Genomic DNA, 22,283 nt, shown 5'->3' with positions numbered 1-22,283 from the left:
GAGATGAACAAACCATGGAAACTGATTTATACACAACTTGTTATTGTTCACTAAACTCAGCGCTGTGGATGTGGGGGCCGCTGACCACCTGGCTCCCTTCAGCGACGCAGATTAACGCTGCCAGCTAACATGGATAGGCCAGATTTCCCCCAGCCAGATGCTCTTGTAAATGTCTCTGGGTTTAAAAAAAAAATCTATGGCGGATGTTAAATGGCAATATTTGTGTTTTTTTTTTCCCCAGGAATGATTATGAATCCGACCTCTAAGACACTGAGATTAAGTCATAAGCGAAGAAGGGCTTCTTCGTGATCATCTGGATATCTCATGCATCTGTGAATGTGTCTGCCGGACTTGAAAGCGATGTAGGTGTGGGAGGAATAAACTCCCCCACGGAAAGAGACGGCCCTGCAGTAGGACAAATAAGCTCCTGCTTCCTCACATGGGGGCTCAGACACACATCCTGGGGAGGAAATGATGCTGACAAAAGGCCATGGTAATGATGTTCATCTACTTTAGGAAAACATCAAATGTGTGAATCTGGATTTCTCATGCTGTCAATATTCTCTTTCCAGAAAGGCTTTCTTTAAATAGTAACCTCCCTAACTACATTTAAAATGTGATGCAAACCTTGTTTACACGGCCAGAACACATCGACCCGTGTGGGTGGCCGTGACTCAGTTGTACTTCCAGCTCTTTGGCTTTACGGCAGCCTCTAGCATCCCAGACCGCTACCCTTGGTCTGAGTCCGTTGGGGCCATTCTAACAAAACACCCCAGACTGGGTGGCCCCCAGACTGGGCAGCAAAAATTCATCTCTCACAGTTCTCCAGGCTGGGAAGTCCAAGATCAAGACTCTAACCTGGTCACATCCTGGTGAAGAACTTCTTCCAGGGCCACGGCCATGTGCCCTCACAGGGTGAAGCGGGGGAAGGAGCTTTCTGGAGTATCTTCTATAAAGACACAAATTGCATTCATGAAGCCTCCACCCTCTGACCCTAATCACTTCCACAAAGCCCCACTCCCAAATACCAACATCTTTGGGGCTTAGGATTTCAACATATGGATGTGGGGGTAGATGCAGACATTCAGACCAGAGCACTCTCCCTCACACATGCTCCACTCTTTCACCTCTGTTCCTTTGCTCATGCTATGCCCTCGGTCCCTGGTATGCCTCTCCAAGCCCACCACCTCCTAGGCATTACCTTCCCACTCCTAAGGTGTTGGCTCTTCCAGGAAGTCCTCCTGGGCTTCTCCGTAGGTGAGGAGAGGTGCCTGTTCCCTGTGCTCCCCCATTGCCTTGGTAGACTCCCTTCACTCCCTCACACTGGAGTATGTCTACCTCTGTGTTTCCCCTCTCCCATAGCCTGGAAGCTCCATGCAGGCAGGGACTGCGCTCCTTTCGTTCCCCTGTGCCTTTCTGAGAGGGGATTTACATCACAGCTAAGAGCAAAGTTGACACTTGTGTCCAGGGCAGTCTCTCTGCTCATTTACTTCCCCTGGAAAATTAAGATCACATAGTCTCAACCTCCTGGAGTTATTTTGTGATTTAAATAAAACATTTAAGATACTAGGTGAACATCTGGCCTATCATGAATACTTGAGATGTATGTATTAGCTATTATGTTTATATTCTAAATGTCCCTTGCACACCAGGCAGATGATAGTATATACACCAGACACCCAGATAATGTATACACAAGGGGACTTTACAGTGGCTGACCTATAGTAGACAGACCCTTAATAGACAATAACTATTGTGACAACTTACTATTATTCTTTGTCATTGTTATTGGACTAAAGAAAAAAGGATTCAGGTACACAGGCCAAGTAGTTCCTTGAAAAAATAGATCATTAGATCTAATACATCATTACAAAGGGACAGTCTTTTTTTTTTAAGATTTTATTTATTTATTTGAGAGAGAGAGAGAGCATGAGCAGAGGAGAGAGAGGAAGAAGCAGACTCCCTGGTAAGCAGGGAGTCCGATGAGGGGCTAGATCCCAGGACCCTGAGATCATGACCTGAGCCAAAGGCAGATACTCAAATGACTGAGCCCTTTCGGCACCCTGGGACTTAAAACAATAAAAAAGAACTTTCTAGTAGCCAAAACTACCCAAAGATGAACTGGGCTCTTTCCAATGGTACAGAACTCACCAACCTTGGAAGTGCTCAAGTAGTGGAGGAACACTGGATCGGGGTGTTAGAGAAGAGATCCAGCATCAAATGGTTCTTATACAAACAACCTTGAAAGTCTTCTCTGACCTTGAAACCCTTGGAGTCTTCCTTCAAAATTATTTCCTGCCATTAATGCATTAGTTTGTCACCACACACTCTACAGTTGTTCTTAAATTGATGCAGAAATGGAAAGTTCAATGCAAAAAAAAGAAAATGAAAGATAAGATCCAACCTGGAGCTATATAGAGAATGCAGCAATGTCCACTAAAAAGGAGATTTAATTTAGCACCAGAAACAAGGGTTAAGTGGTTGACTTCTTCAGTTTCCCCATCTGTGAAATTATAAAACCATCCTTCCTCACACAGTTGTTTCTTAAGATTAAATGAGAGCTCTTGAGTCCTAAACGAATAGGATTCAACTGAGAGTTTTCGAGCTCTCAGTTCCAAATGTATCTCCTGGGCTTAACTATCTTCCTATGTAGAAAAAAAAAGGGGGGGGCGGCTTCCCAACATTAGAGGTTTAGGTAATTTGCATATTTAAGAATAACTAAACAGGGGTGCCTGGCTGGCTCAGTTCATGGAGCGTGCGACTCTTGATCTCAGGGCTGTAGGTTCAAGCCCCACATTGGGTGTAGAGATTACTTTAAAAAATATTTTTTAAACTTAAAAAAAATGAATGAGCAAAAAACCTCTGATTCCTGCATCAATTTCCAACTCCATTGTCAATGGGTCTATAGTCACTGAAACTAGGAATGGTACAGCTCTTAGAAATCAGTGTTAAATACTCCCATCTTTTGTAATCTGGGGGAAAATACATAATGAGCGGAACACACATCCACGTTTTAATCATTATTAATAAAAATCATCTAAAATGATTTTTTAAATACCACCCATGTAAAAGGAAAAAGAGAATCTTACTTTTGGGCAATTAATAGCTCAGGACCCTTCTAGTGTTTGTCCCAAACCCTGAGAAATTAAATCATGACCGGTTGAGGTTCACGGAGACTTGGTTTTTAACGAAGACATTGTAGGCACCTGTTTCATGCAAGGCAATGCGTTGGGCATAAAAATAGGACATGAAAAGAAATTATGCGTTCCCTTCCTGAAAGCAGGGCTTCATCATTTCTCGAGGCAGCAGCAATCAGCTGATGCTGTTATTAATGCCACGGTCATTTTATTCAAGTAAGTAGCTCTCCAGGAAAGAACACTCAGCTGCTCTTCCTCTGGCACTGACTTTGAGGGAACAAGCATTTGTCTTTGCCAACAAGAGTAAGGATCAACCTGATGGGGAAAAGAGATGTTCTAGAACCTGCTGCTCTCAGGCTGTGCCTCTTCTGATGAGAGGGAATGGCAACCGCAGATTACAAAGCAGGTAGAGCTCATGCAGAGGCTCAGCACATGTATCCAGAGGACAGACAGCTGACAAGTGAGCATGTACCGGGGCTGCTAAATACCACAAGGGGTGTGTGCTGCTGGCAGAGGGGGACCTGGTCCCGCAAGGGGACCTGGAAAGGCTCTCCGAGAAGGTGACTTTGGAACCAACCGGAAAAAAAGGAAGAGGCCCATGTGGGAATAATAACTGAGCAAAGAGCATTCCGGGCGGAGGAAACAGCCAGTGCCAGGCCCTGGGAAGGGAATGGGAACAGGGTGTGACAGGAACAACTTGGGTTGGGGGGGCAGGATGTGGGGACAGGTCTGCTGGGGTCTACATGGCTATTGATGGCACATATTTGTTTACCTTGGTTGAGTCTCTTCTAAAATAACCAATACCAGGGCACCTGGGTGGCTCAGATGGTTAAGCATTTGCCTTCTGCTCAGGTCATGTTCCCAGGGTCCTGGGACTGAGCCCCATGTCAGGCTCTCTGCTTGGCGAGGAGTCTGTTCTCCCTCTTTCTCTGCCTCTCCCCCTGCTTGTGCTCTCTCAAATGAACAAATAAAAAATCATTAAAAAAAAAATAACCAATACCGTCATGCTGCTTCCATGGTGTCTTACACAGAGGGAAGCGGGAGCCTAAGCTTTGAATGTCCTACCATGATGTTGGCACCGTCTGGATCCCGAACGGTTCAGTGGTTCCTTGAAGGCCGACCGATGGCCTGCTAACAGAGATGCTGAGCAATGTCATTGCCACCATGCCACTGGAATGAGTGAATTCAAAGTGTCCCATCTTTTTTAGGTCTTGCACTTGAGAGTCAAAGCAGAAACATCATTTTGGCCAAGTGGTGGCCATCCCATGCCTGAGGTTCGGCTGCTGGGGGTCAGAGAGTGACCTTCTGGTTTCAGGAGGAGGAGGCAAGACCCATCTCCTGCTGAGATTCAAGCCATGGCACATTCCCTAACCCCGGGAAGGGGTCCGATGCAGAACTGACAAGAGCAAGGATAGATGTCCATTATCCCTACTGAGAGACACTCTTCTGCCCTAAGACACATGCAGCTCTGCCTTCTCCCGACTTGTCAACATCACACCATCCTCTCCAGTCAGCGGACCTGTTTTCCTTGTTCTTTAAAAAAAAAAAAAAAAAAAAGTTTATTCTTCAGAAATAACCAATCCAACTTGACTTGACCTGGAGGTCAGAAAATTACTCTTGGACTAAACCCACACTTTCTGGAACTGAGTTGGAGGTGTGATAGTGGACTGTAATTATAGAGCTCCCCTAAATACATAGTCTTGCAAAGGACTGTTTTAGAAACAGAACTGCCACAGTAGTGTGATTTACAATTATAAGAAAAGCTCCAGGATAAGCAGCTCGCAATAAAATAGCAAAGCAAATTGAATAATCAGTTCCTTTAAATGCTGCGAAACATTATAAATAGTACTGTTTGGAGTCAGAACTAACCTCGCAAATTGAATTGGAAACTAGCAAAGAATATTTTCTGGGAAATGCTATTCTGTTTCCTTAGGTAAAAATAACCACTAAGGAAAGGGTATAATTCCAGGATAAACCTGGAGAAGTAATTAGAAAGAAAAAGCCAGTGTGGAACCCAAAGTACCCTGACGCAGCTAACAGCAAGCCTATAGGGGATAAACTGCATGTGGACAATAAAACAAGTATATGGCAGGTGCTTCCAAAAGTACATGCTCGGTGTCTCCAATTATTAGGTCTCTCCACCCAGATCCTTCATGTGTCCTTCTCTGTCCCGCTTTGTGCCCCGCACACTGATATGAGAGATTATGGAGCCTTGCTTGTCCTCTTGCTTTTATTTGGCTTTGACCAATGCGAGCAGAAGACAGATCCTTAAGTGTCTCAACAGCTTCCCTATAATTTCCATCCTACACTTTTCTAGCTATGCCAGGGCTCTGATCGAGGCCCTGTTCCATGGCTCTAGACCCGCCCCGGCTCAGCAGGCCTGAAGGAGGTGAGGGCTCCCCACCATTGCTAAGTCCCCGGGTGCCTTGCTATCTATCACCTGTTCCAGCCAGCACTTCTGTAATAGTCCCTTCCTTAATTTCTTTGAAGTGAAACTTTTCTCTGTGTGCTGGCTGTGTCCTGCTAAGACCCTAATTCATAAAGGATCTAATGCTGGGGACTCCTAGATCTACCTTTCCAATGAAGGCAGTGAATATAAATGAACACATTCCTAGAAAAACTGGCTAATATGATGAAACTTTTATCATCCAGTATTTTGAGTTCACTAAAGTGTTCATCAAAATCTATTGGGACAGTAGAAGGCAAAAACGGATATGAAAAGACAATGTTCTGTTTTATAGGGAAGACTGGCAGTAGCCAAGTTTCAGATTGAGCTTCAAAGCTGACTCATGTGGACCAAGGCAGGGCTACTCAATCAAGATCAGAAGTTTGGGGGTATTGGTAACGATAGAATTACAACTGGCTAGTCTAGAAGCTCCTGAGACCTAGGTTCACACTGTCCTATCCCAAAGGTTTACAATGAACGCTGGAGGGACAGGAGGTTTGTTAACTGCAAGAAGAAACTTAAAGTAAAGAAGAGTCAAGGGTCCATTTAGGCAAGGAGAGAATTGTATAGATTAGAAGCCACGTATTTAAGGTAACGACACCTACGTTCCTTGTGTAGGAAATGTACTTTAGGCTGAAGAGCTCCAACAGGGGACCCTTTCATCATGTTTCCCAAGTGACTGTGGGTTTTTTGTGTAACATTTATAAATGCCACAAGCAGCTCTCCACATTTAGCACATCCCTCATCATTCTCAGACCATTCTTTGGGATAGACGAATGGTTCCATTAAATCCTATTTTACAAAATTCTTCAAACACTTTTTCCTTTTCCCCCCTTCCACTTCGGCATTTAAAAAAAAAACACAGTGCTCACAGGATGATGAACACATTAACATGAAATAATATATTAATCTTGGCCAAAGATTCCAACAGTCAATTTTCCTGTTGGTCAAAGATCCTGGGACATAAATCACTAGCCCGCTGACCCAGAGAGACGCCCACCGGAGCTTTGGATGGAACAGTTGTTCTTTGGAATACTTACTGGAGTAGGAGCCAAGAATTGGCAGGAAATGTGTCTGGGAGGAAGTGGTCTACACCATGTAGTCTAAGCCAACATCTTCCTTCTTCTCATTTTCTTAATCTTCATCCCCTTGTTGGTGTTCTTCTTTATGCATTACTGTTACTCAATTATTGATAAAATAATATCATCCAACCACACCTTCAGCAAAAACGTATCTTGTATTGTTGAAAGTGCCAACTTCCCCATATCTAGCTATCATTTTAACTTTTATATTTCTATTTATGTCATCTAAACCTTGCAAAAAAAAAATCTAAGAAGTCACCCAAGTAAGTCAGACTTCTCTTTCCTTCCTCTGTGCCCCACAGCATGGAATCCTCTTGGTACTACCTCCGAAATGCCGCCTGCAACCACAGCTTCTTTCCAGGCCTACTCTCACCACCTCGGGTTAAGTCCTCAGGACCATGGCTGGGCCAGCACCATGCCTATGCCAATTACTGTGATGGCCATTTATGCTGTTCAAATGTGTGCAGCCTTCTGCCTTCTGGGCACACAGGATCGTACTTCCAGCCTCCTTGTGAGGAGGTAGGATCACGGGACCGGTTTTGGCCAGTGAACTGTGAAGAACGACATCTCTCACTTCTGGGCCAGAACACTGGCACTTTTCCCTTTGTCAAAGGAACTGGCAACTTCTGTGACCGTGGGAATAAGGGGACCCGGGGATTTGGAGCTATGTCCCTAGTCAACCACCAATGAACATCAAATGTGACCAAGAACAAGCCTTGCTGTTTTAAGACACTAAGATTTAGGACTGTTAACTATTGCATAATCTAACCTATCCTTATTGATAAGCTCCTCCATCTTCCACCCTAAATGCAGCCACTGACTAGTCTGGCTCTATCACTCCTCTGTCTAAAAAACTCATCTCTGTCGGAGTACAAATTCTAGTCCATCATTCAAGGCTTTTTACATGTTGGCCTGAGCCTACGCTGTAAGCCTCAGCTCCACTTCCCCATCCAACAGGACATGGGCTTCCTAAGAATTCATGGAGCACGCTTCAGTTTCTGCCTTTGGTCTGAACATACCGTTTCTCAAGTGCTCACATCCACAACTTCATCCAAACCCGCCACTAATGACAAACGGATAGAGCTCACAAGTTTCACTGTGGATTTCTGCTCAGTGTTCACTGTGTTAACTCAAGTATTCCTGTCTTTAATGGCTAAGAATTTTCCACACAGGTCCTTCCCAATTCTGTTCCCTCTTTCTGGAACTCCTACAAACTATGTAATTTTGTCCTTCTTGACTTCTAATCTCTTCTATAGATTTCATCTCCTTACCTCTGTGCATTCCAGGTAATTTCATCACGACTGATCTTCCAGTTCACCAATTCTCTTTTCAGTTGAGCCATCTGGGTTCCCTCCCAAGGCTCCAGGCTTCTGTGCTGTTTTTCTACTCTGGATTTCAATTTCGTCTTCATTTCGGATCTCAGGGCATTTTTTTTAAAACTTTCTTGGATGCTCAACTAGGCATTTATAGATGCTTACTTTACAGCTGCAAGCATTTCTGGGTAGTGAAGAGTAGAGACTTCCACTTTCTTATAAGAGCCATAGTGCCACAAACAAAAATTCTAGTATCGTGTTTTGCACATACTTTTTATTTGTCGAATAAGTGAATATTTGTCAATATGTACATAAACACAGAGAGCGAGCACTAAGATTTAGAGCAAGAATATCTGGGTTCTAATATGCAAAGCCACTTACCAGCTGTGAGGGCTTAGGCAAAGAACGGAATCTGAGCTCAGCTTCCTCAAACTGTAAAACTAGATTATTAGGACCCGTGCAGCCCACCACACAGGTTTATTGCAAGGTTCAAATGCAGAAACACATGAAAAGTGCTATGAATACAACTTAGAGCAATACAAGTATAAATATAACAAGTAACAGCAATTGAATTTCAAGTGTAGGAATACTTAAACCCGCCCTGGCATTATACCCATGACTTGATGGAGTCAACGAGGAAGTGACAAAAGAGCTGATTGCTAATGAGAACGAATATGCCACTCCTCCGAGGGGGAAGAAATCTACAATATCCTGTAGTCTGTCCCTGCAATTAATCACTTCCTAACCTTCATGAAGATGTCAGAGACCCACCATCAATAACTCTCTCACAGAAGCACAAGGGCCAATGTCCCACGTTTATTTACATATGAAATGTGTTTAATACAGTTATGATGGATGTAGTGCATAACACCTGACAGCAGCAAGACCTTTTGAGGAACCGAACGTTGACTACAGTATATCATGCAAGTATCTATATATACACAAACGCATTTCTTTTCTTTAAAAAAAAAAAAAAAAGGTACAAAACATGTTTAGGGATAAATACAAGATATAAAATGCAAAAGAAAACACAGAAACAAAAACTGAAAAATAGAACTCTCCCAGAGAACTATAAACGGAAGGGACAGAGGAATACCCCTGCTGCACTTCGATGAAGCGGAACTGCTGATATTGTAAAGATACCTATCGAAACGACCGAACTGAAGCCCAGTGGCTCCGGTGCGTAACCGCAAGGCCAATCGCGACACGCACTTCGCTGCATTGATAGGTCGGTGGTGGAAGTTGTACATCCCAACTCCAAGTACCAGAACGTTTGGCAGTAGCACCCAGAACAGGAAATGCCAACTCTTTAGATAGCAAAGGGTTAAGTCGACTGTGATTTGTTTTTTTCCTGTCAAGAGCCAGAGAAATACTTGATATTTTTAGTTGTGTCTTTGTAATAGTTAATAAATTACACGACAAAAAACTCGACTATATAAATCTATTGGTCTAACTACATGTGTGTAACTTTTACAGTAGTCCAGCCCTTTTGTGACGTGACCTCCTTGTGCTCTTCCAGCCAGCCGTGCAAACCTAGATGCCCAGAGAACCGCCAGCCTCTGGTGCTCCCTTCCTTCTGCATTCTACAGTGGAATTAAGGAAATCCACGCTCCTTACGGGAGTTCTGGCTCAAGGTTTTTTTTTTTTTTTTTTAAACCCGCCACTGGGGAAGAAGCTACCGGCAGGGCTGCTTTAGACACCGTGTGGCGTGGCCTGGAAGACGATGCCACACGCCAGAGTGCAGTTACACGCGAAAAGGTGCACTCGCTGACTCAGAGCAGGCACGTTGAGGGTAGTGCTAAGACACTTAAAAGTCTCTAGTGTTTTTGAGACCCACAATACCTACAATTTATGTAGTGAATTCTAAAAATTAAAAACACTAAAAAAGGCCTTATCTTAGCCTGTAATTAGTTAACCCATTCAAATCGGTAACATACAAAATGGTTTATTTGAATTCAGGAACTGCCCCTGTTACTAAGAACTCTGTGTCAAAGGAACAGTACAAAAAAAAGAAAAAATTCTAACCCAAAATAAAAACCCAAAAGAACAAAAACAAAAACGAAAACAAAAAAGAAAACAATAAAACCTCAAAACATTTTCCACTAAATACTGATACAAACATGTAACAAAGAGTATAAAAAGTTATTCATTTAAATATATACAAACTCTTTTAAACTCAAATACTGTTTTAATACTTATCGAGGATATACACGACGAGGTGAGGAAGGTACACTCAAAGAGAATATATTGCAACAGCCTAGACAGTACTGTTAACTCTATTATACTGCAAACTTTTTGTAACAAAAATGTCTCTTTTATTCCAATGTGGACAGGGATTTTCCTTACGGAAGGGCTGTGGCTATTTCTCAGCTGAATTCACTCTTTTGGATTTAATGAAGGCCATGCCGTGTGTCCGCATGTGAGCATTTAAGGCAGCTTCAGTTTCGAACGTTTTTGCGCACACCTTGCACTTTCGGTCTGACACAGCTCCGTCAGGCGACTCGTCCTCGTGGCTGGGCTTGTTCTCCTGCTGGTTCTCCTCCCCGGCCCCGTTCTGTTTGGACACGGGCTGCGGTTCCTTCAGCTTGTGCACGATGAACAGGTGCCTGGACAGGGAGACGTGCGACGTGTAGCAGAGGCCGCACTCCCGGCACTGGTAGGAGGAGCCGTCCGACTTGTGCTGAGGGATGTGTTCGTGGAACTGCAGCAGATTTTCGGTGGTGAAGCCGCACACGGCACATTTGTGGACCTTAAAAACATTTATCTTTAGCTTTTTCAGTGGTTGGGTAATGGCCCCTCTGGGAGGTCTGAACTCTAAAACTGGCTCTTCCAACTTCCGCTTGGGACTGGGAACCTTTGAGAAAAAACAAAGTGGATGACACGAGTGAAAATCGTTCTGCCCCACACGTTCTGACAGATACCCCATTCTCCAGGCCCTCCGAGTTGCGAGGGCAACTAGTACTATGGGTTTCAGGATTCGGGGTTTCCTACAGCGGGTGTATCTGCGCCCCCTCCCCAACTCCTGCTCCCCACAAGTTTAGTGCCTTTCATCCACTCCACACGGGGGACCCGAGCTCCTATGTTACCAGGCACCACCCCAGCCACTGGGCCCAGCAGCAGACAAACAAGTCCCTGCCTCCACGGAACGGGGGCTCCTGTAGAGCAGGACAGAAACCACAAGCCAGGAGATCGACAGTGTGTAAGACCCCAGGGAAACAAAGCAGGGCATGGGATGGGGATGGGAAGCAGGGGAACGGGAGGGGTGGCCCAGTGACAGGGACACTTGAAGGCAAGGGTCCAGGCACGGGGAACCGAGGCAGGAGGTGCAGAGAGGAGGCCAGGGGCAGGCTGAGAAAACATCAAGGCTTCGCCTTTTCTGTGACTGGCATAGAGGCCCTGGAGGCCCCAGCTGGTCTAGCACTCGAACTTCCCTGCACACTCACCTTCCCTGCACGCTCACCTTCGCCACCAGGCCATGCTTTTCTCCTTCCTTTCGGCTTTCTAAATCCCACCCACATTCAACCCCCTCACTTCCAGCTCCCTGAAAGTCCAAGCCAGAGGGCCACTCCCTGCTCGGCGGCCCATCTTTTCTGCCGTATGGACAGGGCACCACTCACACACACTGTTGACCTGAAGCTGTCCCTGCACGTAGATTCATTCCATCCCAACCTCCACCAACCCCATCACTTGAGGGGAGAAAAGATTACCACTGAATGCAACTCTTGTCTGACTTGTATTCTGATTAGGATTTACTCAATGATTAACTCCCTGAACGCACACACAGGCTGTTACCCAGGTACATTCCAGACGCAGCCCAGTGCCAAAGACAGCAGAACCTCCCTAATGTCTGCCAAACTGCTCCGTCCTCGAACAGCACTTTGGCACACACATGCCTGATGCACAGGTTAGTATATATGCTGATTCAAGTTCACTATCCGCTGAACTAAGGACAATGCAGAGATGTGTGATTTTTTTCCTTTACTATTACAAAGTAAAACTAAAAACAAAATAAAACAAAAAAAAACTCTTCCTTCTTACCAGGTACGTTTCACAACCGATAGATTGCCAACAAGAAGGAATCTAGCTCCCTACATTCCTCCTGGCTAAGAGACCATGTATGTGAGTCCGCACAAAATTCTGTAGTTACTATTCGTAAGTGGGTCCCTAAAGCTGTTGCTGGACAGATGCAGAAGGAACTTAATACCTTTTCGGAACAAGATGAAAGATCAGAATGGGTGTACAGGGAGATGACCTATCACTTTATACCTTCGTGCAGTCTTGGATTTAGAAAAATTTAAATGAAGACAATGAATGGAAAGAGCAAGTCAACACAACGTCACTGTAAAGAGAACATCTGCAATGTTTGACCTTGGTATCTTCTTTTATTTCTGTTTCCTCCTCATTGGTGGCTTCTGTCATTTCTTTCAAGTCAGGATCCTTAATACCGTGCATGAGTTGGATATGTTTCTCCAGCATCAACCGTTTCGTAAAGGTACGCCTGGAGTCTGGGCAGTGCCTGTGGAGCAAAGACAAGGAGGTAACCTGCCTGCTGGAACGTAACCCACGCTGAAGAGCATACTCACTGATGAAAGACCTCCACCAGCCAACAGTACGCTCCGTGGGGTCAAGGCCATCTGCATGAATACCAATGGTCCGAAACAAAAGAGCAAATTCGCTCTGAATCGCAGTTTCCAATTTGCGAGTAAAATTTTTGTACTTTTTGTAAAAAGGCGTTCTGTTGCTCTTTGTGCCCTTATGGGACCAGCCTAATTCGGTTCAGATGGAGGATTTATTTTCTAGGTTTGGCTGAGGTATTACTTCATTTATAATTCTAGATGGCTTTAATTTTTAAATAGAGTATCAAATTTCAAAAGTTTTCTTTACAATGACTCAGTGTTCTCTCAGAGTTTATGTCTTAAGAGATATTTTAATATGAAAAAAGTCCCTCCCTGATTCCTTCATGTGGATGTTAATTACGCCTGCCCACTCTGTCGTAAGCCAGGGTGTCTAGCCTTGCCAAATTCCTCACCAAGGCACAAACACAGGAGCACAGGGCTCAGAATCATGTGTTCATTCAGGAGATTAAAATGTAAGAAACTGAACAGATATCCAAATAGGCCAATCTTTTAAGTTTTCACTTCACCTTGTGTGGGGAAAAAAACTCCAAACCTGTAGATCATGAATAGTTTTTCCTTTAGAAGATATGAATTCACCATTTTCTTAATGAAATGGACAAAAAAAAAAAAAAAAAGTTAATGACCGTGGTGACTATGGATGCTTTAAGGTGGACATCAAGAATATCGCTGCAGTGAGTGAGAGGGAAAAACGCCTCTTGCTCTTATGCAGAATCAAATGTGCTGCCTTCAAAAAGGCTTCTGGAGATTTTGTTAGTGTCTGGCACCCCACCCTGATGATTTCGTGATAGAGACCAGGGCAGCCTTGGGAGCCAGCACCAACACCAAAGAATAAAGGAAATCGGCCGGACAATCTGAGCATCTCGCTGCCTTACAGGGACTCCAAAGAGAGATACACAAGCCTATCCGAGGAAGGACAAAGCCAGGCCAGGGGCCAGAAAGCTCCCTTTCTACCTTCTTCTCAGCCAGGGCTTCCTTCTCACTCTCTGAACCTCTCAGTGCAGTCTCAAACATGTAGGCCTTGTTCACAGAACGTTCTCATCTCATCAAAATCACTTCGAGCTTCTGTTTCACTGAAGGAAAGTCTATGTCTCAGTTTTCCCGCCCGAGAAACTCTCCCTAGCTAACCCAGAACAGTGAAGCCCCCGCCACATTTACAGCCAACCTTCATGAGCATCCTGAGCCACACAGTACGCTGTGCCCTGCTTTGATCACACACTACACGCTGGCTACATGGCTTCTGTGTCTGTTAGTCCTCTCTTTTACAAGAAGTGTCTCAAAGCAAGTAACCCTGTTCTATCAAGTCACTTGAGGCATGTTCTGGTTGAGTGGGTGATAAAGCTCTTTCACTAATGATATAATGAGTTCTGATTCTCATATACAAAGAAGTAGCTCATGACTGTCCAGAGTAGCACCACCAACTCGTCAGCGTACTTAGTCCACTCAATTTCCTGAATTTGGTCTCTTAGCCAAAAGTGAGTGTTGAGGAAAGGCTGTCCTGCATTAGACAAATAGTCCAGCCTTGGACTAACACCATGACCAGGCCCTACTAAGGTCTGCTCTGAACCAAGCAAAGAGCCAGTCAACCTGCCAACAAACCTGGCAACTCCCTGTGCGTTCAGAGACCAAGGAGTATCTCATTCAAATGTGTGCCTGCCAATCAATCACTTCTCCAAAATGCTCAGGTAAAGAAAATATATGCTTCTGGACAACAGGTAAGAACCCAGGAACGTACACAGGGTATGCAAGGGGCTTGTTCATTTTACTATTTTTAAGTGTTACAACCCGCCAAGGAGCTGTATTGTCAAAACAACAGAATATAACTAAAAACTGAAATCTATAAACTGCAGCCAAGAAATGGAAAATTAATGGCAAAATATGAAAAACCTTGGAGAGATTCCACCTTTTAGCCTTTCACTGTACTTCCCACAGTAGAAATTACAACTTACGAGCAGGTATAAACTTTCCTGATGCCTTTGTGCTTGATCCGATTGTGACGGCACAGGCTGTGTGAGGAGCTGAAAGATTTGTCACACTGGCGGCAAGGGTGTTTTTTCATTTGCTTTATTAGAAGAAAAGAGATAGAAAGTCACTTAAGAGAACAAAACCAGAATTGCTTTAAAAACTAAGAACATCTTCATAATAGTTTAAGTTATATAACCATATTGTTTAAGCAATACAAAGACAAAACTAAAAGATGCTTCTTAGAATGCAAGAAAAAGGAAGGACAGGGTTGGGGTAACCACAAAGGGTCTAATCTAGAGAATGGGAGGATCACTGTCCTAAGAGTAAAATTTTTACATTTTTTTCTCAAAACACCTAAGGTTTTAATTCAACACAAACCCCCAGATACTTGAAAATACTAAATTTTCTTTGTAAAAGAGATAGAAACATTATTTTTAAACTTTCATACAGCAAACACTATATGAAAACATAATTCTTCAATAAATACCAAATAAAACCATTACTTAGTTTGCAATATCCAGAAAGAACTTATCTAGTGTGCCATTTTAAATTAAATCACTAGCTGATTTTAGACATTTTGACTTTCCCCCCTGATGATTAATTATTCCTTACATAAGAGTAAAGTTTTCCAAAAGGCCTTTTGAAGAATACCATTTAGTTACTCAAGAACACAAAAGTCTGAAACCACTTTATGGAGGCTGCCGTTAGTATATGTATGCATGGGTGCTAGCGAACAGTGACAGAGTGAGAGAAATAAAAATAAACTTAAAAGTTTCCACTGTGGCTATGACATACTTATGTTAATTCAACAGATCCTCATGTGGAACCTTTGAAGTAAAATTAGTGGCTTCACCTTAAAACACATTCTTTAGGTACAATATGCACTGCAGCCTGGAATCAAACAATGTCCTATCACAAGGAAATTAGATCAAGAAATAACTGTCAGCCTAGTGCATGGAATAAATTTTGGCTAAATCCTCATTAAAAATAGGGGCTTAAGTAGAAACAAGTTCTCGTGTGAAAGAACATTACTATTTTTGGCATAAGAAGAGATAAGTAAGCAATTGTGCATAAAGTGATTAAAGAAATGATAAATATTTTTAAACAATGTTTTTATACTAATCACCTGATAAACATGCCCTTATTCAAACTGGTAAGCACAGCTATTTAAGTGACGGAGTCTGGCTCTAGAGACCTACAAATGGGTTGGTGCCTTGTCTCTACAGCTCACGGAACTGAACGGTGTGATCCTGGGGAAGTTTCTCCATAAACATCCACTCCTCAAACTGAGAGTTGGGGATCACCACAGTCCCTTCCTCAGAGGGCGTGGGGGAAGGAGGGATGGGCAGGGAATGAGAGAGTCAGCACAGTCCTCGGGACACAGAGAAATCCTCAGAAAATATTCTTTAGTGAATAATAATAAAGTTATATATCCAGTTGTGTCTCAAGAGTGGAAAATACTGTCTTTTAAATAAAACACATGGCTGTGCAAGTATTCAAAAACCTAGACAGAGGCAAAAAAGAACGTTTCTTCTCTATACTCAAGGTGAAAGTCATACTATTGCTTTTATCATTTTCCTAAGCATATAATCTGGGATATTATGAAAATAATCTTGGGGGGCCGAGAGAGAGAAAACAAAGCAAATAACCAACTAATGCCTCTGAGCCAATCTTTTCCCAAAGGCATTCCTTCATAAACATCTTGATCACATGACCTAGACAATCCCTAGTATCTTGGATTAACATTTATGTAGCCAGAGAATGAGTAAGAAGTTTCTCCAGAATAAAGATTTAAGAACAGTCAGTCATGAATAGTCCTATGTTTCAAAAAAAAAAAAAAGGTATTTAAGTACTAATATCTAATTCTTGAATTCTGTACCTATAAGATGGACAGTGTTATGATCACCTGAGAGAGTCAAAACACATGACATTTTTCTAAAAGCAAGACAGTGATAGCAAATAACTATAAAACATGTAGGGAACTGCCATGTATCTTCCTAACCATACAACAGGGCAAGAGGCCTCAGAGGAAGGCAGACTGGATTCTCCATTAAGATGAAGGGTTTGAAATTCCATTTCTTGTTATAGTGTCATTATATTAATATCAAATGAAACTTTAATAGAGAAATATCAGTAAAGAAATCCTCAGTAGGTAAAAAATTAAACGAAGAGCAGCTGAGCTGAATCAATAATTAGTATTTTCAGAAAGAGTTGACAATGTGGGAGACACTCTTTTTCTCCAACGTCTTTATGAAAAAATGCAGAAATGAGCCATGCAATCCCCAAACAATGGAGCAGGGCTTCAAAATCACTGGTGACAAGAAAATCACAGGCTTAAACACCAGTCCCCGGATCAGACCTGCCGTTTTCCCATTACCTAAGAAAACAAATGACTTCCTTCTTTGTTAAATTTTAAATACTAACTTATTCAAAGGTGCTTTACCTAATTTATTTTCCTAACTTCTATCTTCAGTATTATAATAGTTTATAGTGCTGTTTTATGACACAGAAAGCAATTTTTTATCAACCAAACAAAATTGGGGGGGAAAAAAAACTATTGAAAAGGCATAAGGTCTGCTGTCATTCTGTTTTCAAGACTGCTAAGGTCATTTATTTCCTCCTGGCTCCAATGTGGTACAAGCTGATACAGCGGGAACTGGGGCCTCGAGTGGACTCCTTATAATTAGTCATATGCAAGTATGAATTACTGTTTGTTTCTAAATAGAACTATCTAAGGAAATAGTGAACGGGGGACACCTCGGTGGCTCAGTGGTTGAGCGTCTGCCTTTGGCTCAGGTCATGATACTGGGGTCCTGGGATCTAGTCCCACATCACGCTCCCCATGGGGAGCCTACTTCTCCCTCTCCCTGTGTCTCTGCCTCTGTGTCTCTCATGGAATAATAAATAAAATCTTTTAAAGAGTTTTTTTAAAATAAATTAAAAAATAAAAAAAAATTTTTTAAAGAAAGAAGGAGTGAACAAATAAGCTGGCAGGGTCTGAAAGTTTTTTGAAAACTTTAAATACCAAATAAAACAAACACTTGGGTACGTTTCCTAAAATTTCTCCCTAATCTCTAGTTTTTGACTCTTTTACCTTCACATTCTTTAGGAAAGAAAGCATCAGCTCCTCTTAACAAGCTCCTTTGCCCTAAGTGCCCTAGCCTTGGGCTCAAGGTCTGAGCTCTGGGATTTGCAATGCCTCTGAAGGCCATTCTTTCTGGAGGGCACTGGGTGAATGTGTCCTGAATTGCCATGGGCACATACACCAGACACGTCCCATTCTGATAATCAGTCCTTCTCCTGTCTTGGCTTGAAGCCTTCTTTGTGTTTCAGGTGATTCTGAAGAAGTAGAAGGAAAAAAGTCTCAACTTTAGACATCCATCTAGCCAGACATCCATTCTGGCCTTTTCCTGAGATTCCTGCCTCCATGAGGTTATCTGCCTCACTCTGACATGCAAAGGGTTATCTGCCTCCCTCAACTACCATCATACATCCAGAACCACCGCCAGATTTAAGATGAAAGGGAGAATTATTCCCATGCTGACACACACCCTTCAGCTCTACCATAAACACTTTCTATGTAAAAGGAAAACCCAAGCCACCTGTATAAACTTCAACCTATCACAGCAGTAATCCCGCAGGATAGAACTCCTCTAAAATTTGGACCTTTCCACTTGGAAATCTACAGATACGCCCACACACGGTACAGTCCGTTCAAATCACATGATTCATATATATCACAGGTCATAAATCACTGCACTGTACAAAATCATGCAATAAAAATCAAAGGGCTTCTGGCAAAAATGAAGTAGGGACATAACACTTGAAACTTGTCCGTGTCAAACTTAATAAAAACAGTGGCACAGTGTTACACAGGGTACCTGTGGAAGTGGGCATGGGAGGGTTGAGGCTTATTAAGGTTTTGTGAAGTGGAGGAAGGAGGGTCACCTGAGATCAGAGCATGGAAGGGAAAGTGTAATACCAGGTGGGGACCGGTGTGACCCAATGGGAAGTTGATGTCGTGGACGGCAATCTGAGGTGAGTGCACGCTGTGAGTTTTGTGTATTCCTACACAACTCCATTCCACGATTTTCTGTGCTCGCCTAGTGTTTCTCAGGGATGTAATCACACATGAGCAAACTCGGAATTCATGTTAGGCTCCAACTGTTCCCTGATAGATCAACTGCATGTGAACAAATCTGTTTTCAACACAGGCATGATAGCAGAACTGACTGTATATACGAGGTTATTTGGGGCAGCACTGCATATAATGGGAAAAGATGGGGGGAAATCTGGCTCCATCAAGGGAGAACTGGTAAAATAAATCATATGCGCTCATACAACAACATTCTTGTCATGCAGCTATGGAAAAGAATGGAAGACCTTGATGTACTGGTATGAATAGAACATACACTATATGGAGAAGGAATCAGTGCAGATAATTATATTCATAAGCTGTGTTCTGCATGAGAAAGAAGTAAAATAAAGAACCTATATGCATATATGATGATACTTGCCTAGAGACATTTTAAGATACATAAGGAACTTAGCGATGATGGGTGGCAAGGGTAGGAATGAGGCTTTTCACCTTATTCCTTCATATTGTTTGCAAAGTCAAAAAATGCGAACATAGTCCAAATTAAAAAAAAAAACAAAACCTTCTTCTGGTGCCTCAAAAATCAGGGACACAGAGGTATAATTTACAAAACGTACAATTCACTCTCTTTCATGTACAGTTCTATGAATTTTGGTAAAGTCATACAGTGGAGACAAAGACCAGTTCCATCACCCCTAAAATTGCCGACGTCCCTTTATAGCTCCTAAATCCAGCTCTTGGCAAGCACTGATCTGTCTTCTCTATCCCCTTGTTCTGTCTCCTGCATTTGTCACATAAATGGAACCATGTGGTACAGCATGTAGCTTTCGGGATCTGGCTCCTTTCACGGGCCTGTACCTGCACCATTCATCCATTCATCCGCGCTGCTGAGCGCGTCGGCAACCCATCCCCTTTCACCGTGAAGCAGCATGCCGTGCTACGGATCTGCTCCGCTTCGTTTATCTGCTTCCCAGATGAAGGACATCTAGGTTGTTTCCAGCTTTTGGAAGCTAGAGATTAAAGCCCCTACAAACACACACATACAGTTGTGGCGTGAACATATGATCTTATTTCTCTCGGGTGAATACCCAGGAACAAGACTGTGGAGTCATATGTAAAATAAATAAACTGTCAACCTGTTTCCCAGAATGGCTGTACTTTGCGTTTCCGCCAGCAATGCAGGAGTGCTCCCGCTGCTCCTCCTCTGCCGATACCGCCATTTCACTGCGGCCATTCTACACGGTGCCTAGGAGTATTCCACTGTGGTTTTAATTTGCATTTCTCTGATGACTAACGGTATTAAGGTAAAAGATTTTCAGGAGACAAGACATCTACTTATATAGTGTACCTCTTCATCCAAAGAAAAACCTGGAACTCTACAAGTTTCTAGTCTTTAATTTCTATTTCAGGAGGAATTTCAGTGCCCTGTAAATGTCTTGACAACAGAAGCCAGACATCACTAACCCTTATATCCCCGGCATTCAGCTACAGAAAATACTCAGCAAATGTTTGTCAATGAATAAAGGAAAGAATCACTGAAAACACAATTACCTACTGGAAAAATATGGGCAGGTTCTACAAAGTTAATGCTAGACTAGTAAATTTCGGGTTACGTGCTAAATACAGAGAAAGTACAGCTTGTTTCTGGAAGATGGGACAGAAGTGAACGTGGTTAAGTACTGATAATCAGAGCCTGTGGACAAACAAAGCTACTGAGGACAGAGGCCAGACAGGAGCCAGACAGGAGGGGTCCTTCAGACAGAAGGAAGAACAAGTCTTCCTGTGGGACTGGAGAGAAGGTGCCATCAATAGACAGGTGCAATGCTCATTATGGTCAGGGGGGCAGGTGGCGAAAGGACCAGGATATAGAAAACTCCTGGCCGGCAGCTTCCATTTCAAAGTGAAGTACATGTGGTGGATCCAGGTAATACAGCCTTCATTTTCTCTTACTGTTTCCGATTATAAAAATAACTTACTGTAAAATAAACGAGAAAACAGACTGCCTTGAATCTCAGCGATCGCAAAAAGCACTGTCAAATTCCAGTTTCCCATTTCTCCTCTGAATCCATGTTCATGTGCACTTCTAAGAATGAGTCTGCGTTATACATCTTAGTTTGTAACTGTTTTTTTTTTTTTTAAAGATTTTATTTATTTGACAAAGAGAGAGAGAGTACAAGCAGGGGGAGCAGCAGGCAGAGGGAGAAGCAACTTCCCGAAAAGCAGGGAGCCCAATGTGGGGTTCGATCCCAGGACCCTGGATCATGACCTGAGCTGCAGGCGGATGCTTAACCAACTGAGCCACCCAGGGATCCCAGGCGCATGACTTTAAATGCATTTATAATCAATCAATTCATGGAGTTCTGATTATGGCCTAGACCGCTCCCCCTCAAGTTGCAGACTTGAATCTAACCACTTAGTTAGCATCTCTACATAGGTCTCCATTTGGCTTCTTAAACTTAATGTATCCAAAATGCAATTCTTGATTCCTCTCTGTCCCTAAACCTGCTTCTCTCCTACTTTCTCAGTTGGTAACTGGTAACTATTCTACTAAGTGCCCAGTCAAGGAATTTGGAGTGATACTTTGTGGAGTGATACACAGATTCCCTTTTCTCTCTCTTTTGTCACCCACATTCAGCCCATCCACAGATCTACCTTTGAGGTATATACCAGATCCAGTCATTTCTCATCACCTCTACTTTCCAAACCCATAGCACTTCTTCTGTCCCCTAGATTGTTACAGACAGCAGCCACACTGGTTCTTTGCTTCTACACTTGGCAGCCAGGCTGACCCATATAAAATACATTGATCATATTAGTCCTCTGCTCAAACCCACTGCTGTCTTCCCATCACTCTCGTAGATGATGGAGGGTCCTGGGATGGAGCCCCACCTCGGGCTCCCTGCTCAGCAAGGAGTCTGCTTCTCCCTCTCCCTCTGCTCCTTCCTCCTGCTCCTGCTATCTCTCACTCTCTTGCTTGCTCTCTCTCAAATAAATAAGTAAATAAATACAATCTCTTAAAAAAGTAAATAAAAATAAAGTCATGGACCTGTATAAGAAGTTTTTGAGACTAAAGGGCACACGAACATTTACAGGCTGGGAAGAGGAGAAAGACAGAGAGGAGCCATCAGTGAGGCAGGAGGAGAACCAAGAGGCCTAGCACAGAAAGCACTTCCACAAGGACCTGGCCTGCCACTGCTTCAGATCAAATGACTCCGCTGAGAACGCTAAAACCCCTCTGCACAAGTCCCTGGACACGCAGAACTCGACGAGCAGCTTCTGTGGAGCAGCTACAGGAACGCCTAAACAGGAGGGGAGGACGTGGGGAGCACAGGGACACAAAGTGATCTCAGGGACATTCGCTATAGAGGGAAGCAGAGGAAAGGCAGCAGTAGGCGAGTGGGTGAGGAAGGCTGTTCAGCCAGAAGAGGCACCATGGCGAAATTGAGGATTTTGAGAACGATCCAGGAAAAGCTGGAGATGCAGAGGAGAGTGGACGAGCAGGGTTGTGAGGTCCCCCAGTGGCCCAAGAAGGGGGCTGGATGCAGTGCAGAGGGGTGGGCCTCAAGGGGACACAGAGCCTCCCTGGTGACAGGTCAGGGAGGAGTACGCA

At 43.3% G+C, this 22,283-nt stretch overlaps 1 protein-coding gene across 30 annotated transcripts in view; it reads right to left on the bottom strand.

Annotated features, from left to right (window-relative positions):
* Positions 1-8,778: 8,778 nt before the first annotated feature.
* Positions 8,779-22,283, bottom strand: part of ZNF532 (zinc finger protein 532) — a 106,911-nt gene continuing 93,406 nt past the window's right edge. For 26 of the 30 annotated variants that reach the window (XM_072757992.1, XM_072757998.1, XM_072757987.1 and 23 more), the window contains 3 exons: positions 14,562-14,674; positions 12,347-12,494; positions 8,779-10,832 (listed from right to left, as the gene is read on the bottom strand). In XM_072757992.1, the coding sequence (XP_072614093.1) occupies positions 10,338-10,832; positions 12,347-12,494; positions 14,562-14,674 (756 nt within the window). In that variant the 3' untranslated portion in view covers positions 8,779-10,337. The remainder of the gene's footprint in view (positions 10,833-12,346; positions 12,495-14,561; positions 14,675-22,283) is intronic. The other 4 variants (XM_072758002.1, XM_072758001.1, XM_072758000.1 and 1 more) reach the window with 1 other exon arrangement.

The sequence above is a fragment of the Vulpes vulpes genome, chromosome 5 (assembly GCF_048418805.1).
Source record: "Vulpes vulpes isolate BD-2025 chromosome 5, VulVul3, whole genome shotgun sequence".
Taxonomy (NCBI): domain Eukaryota; kingdom Metazoa; phylum Chordata; class Mammalia; order Carnivora; family Canidae; genus Vulpes; species Vulpes vulpes.
This window is presented reverse-complemented; position numbering and strand designations above follow the sequence as displayed.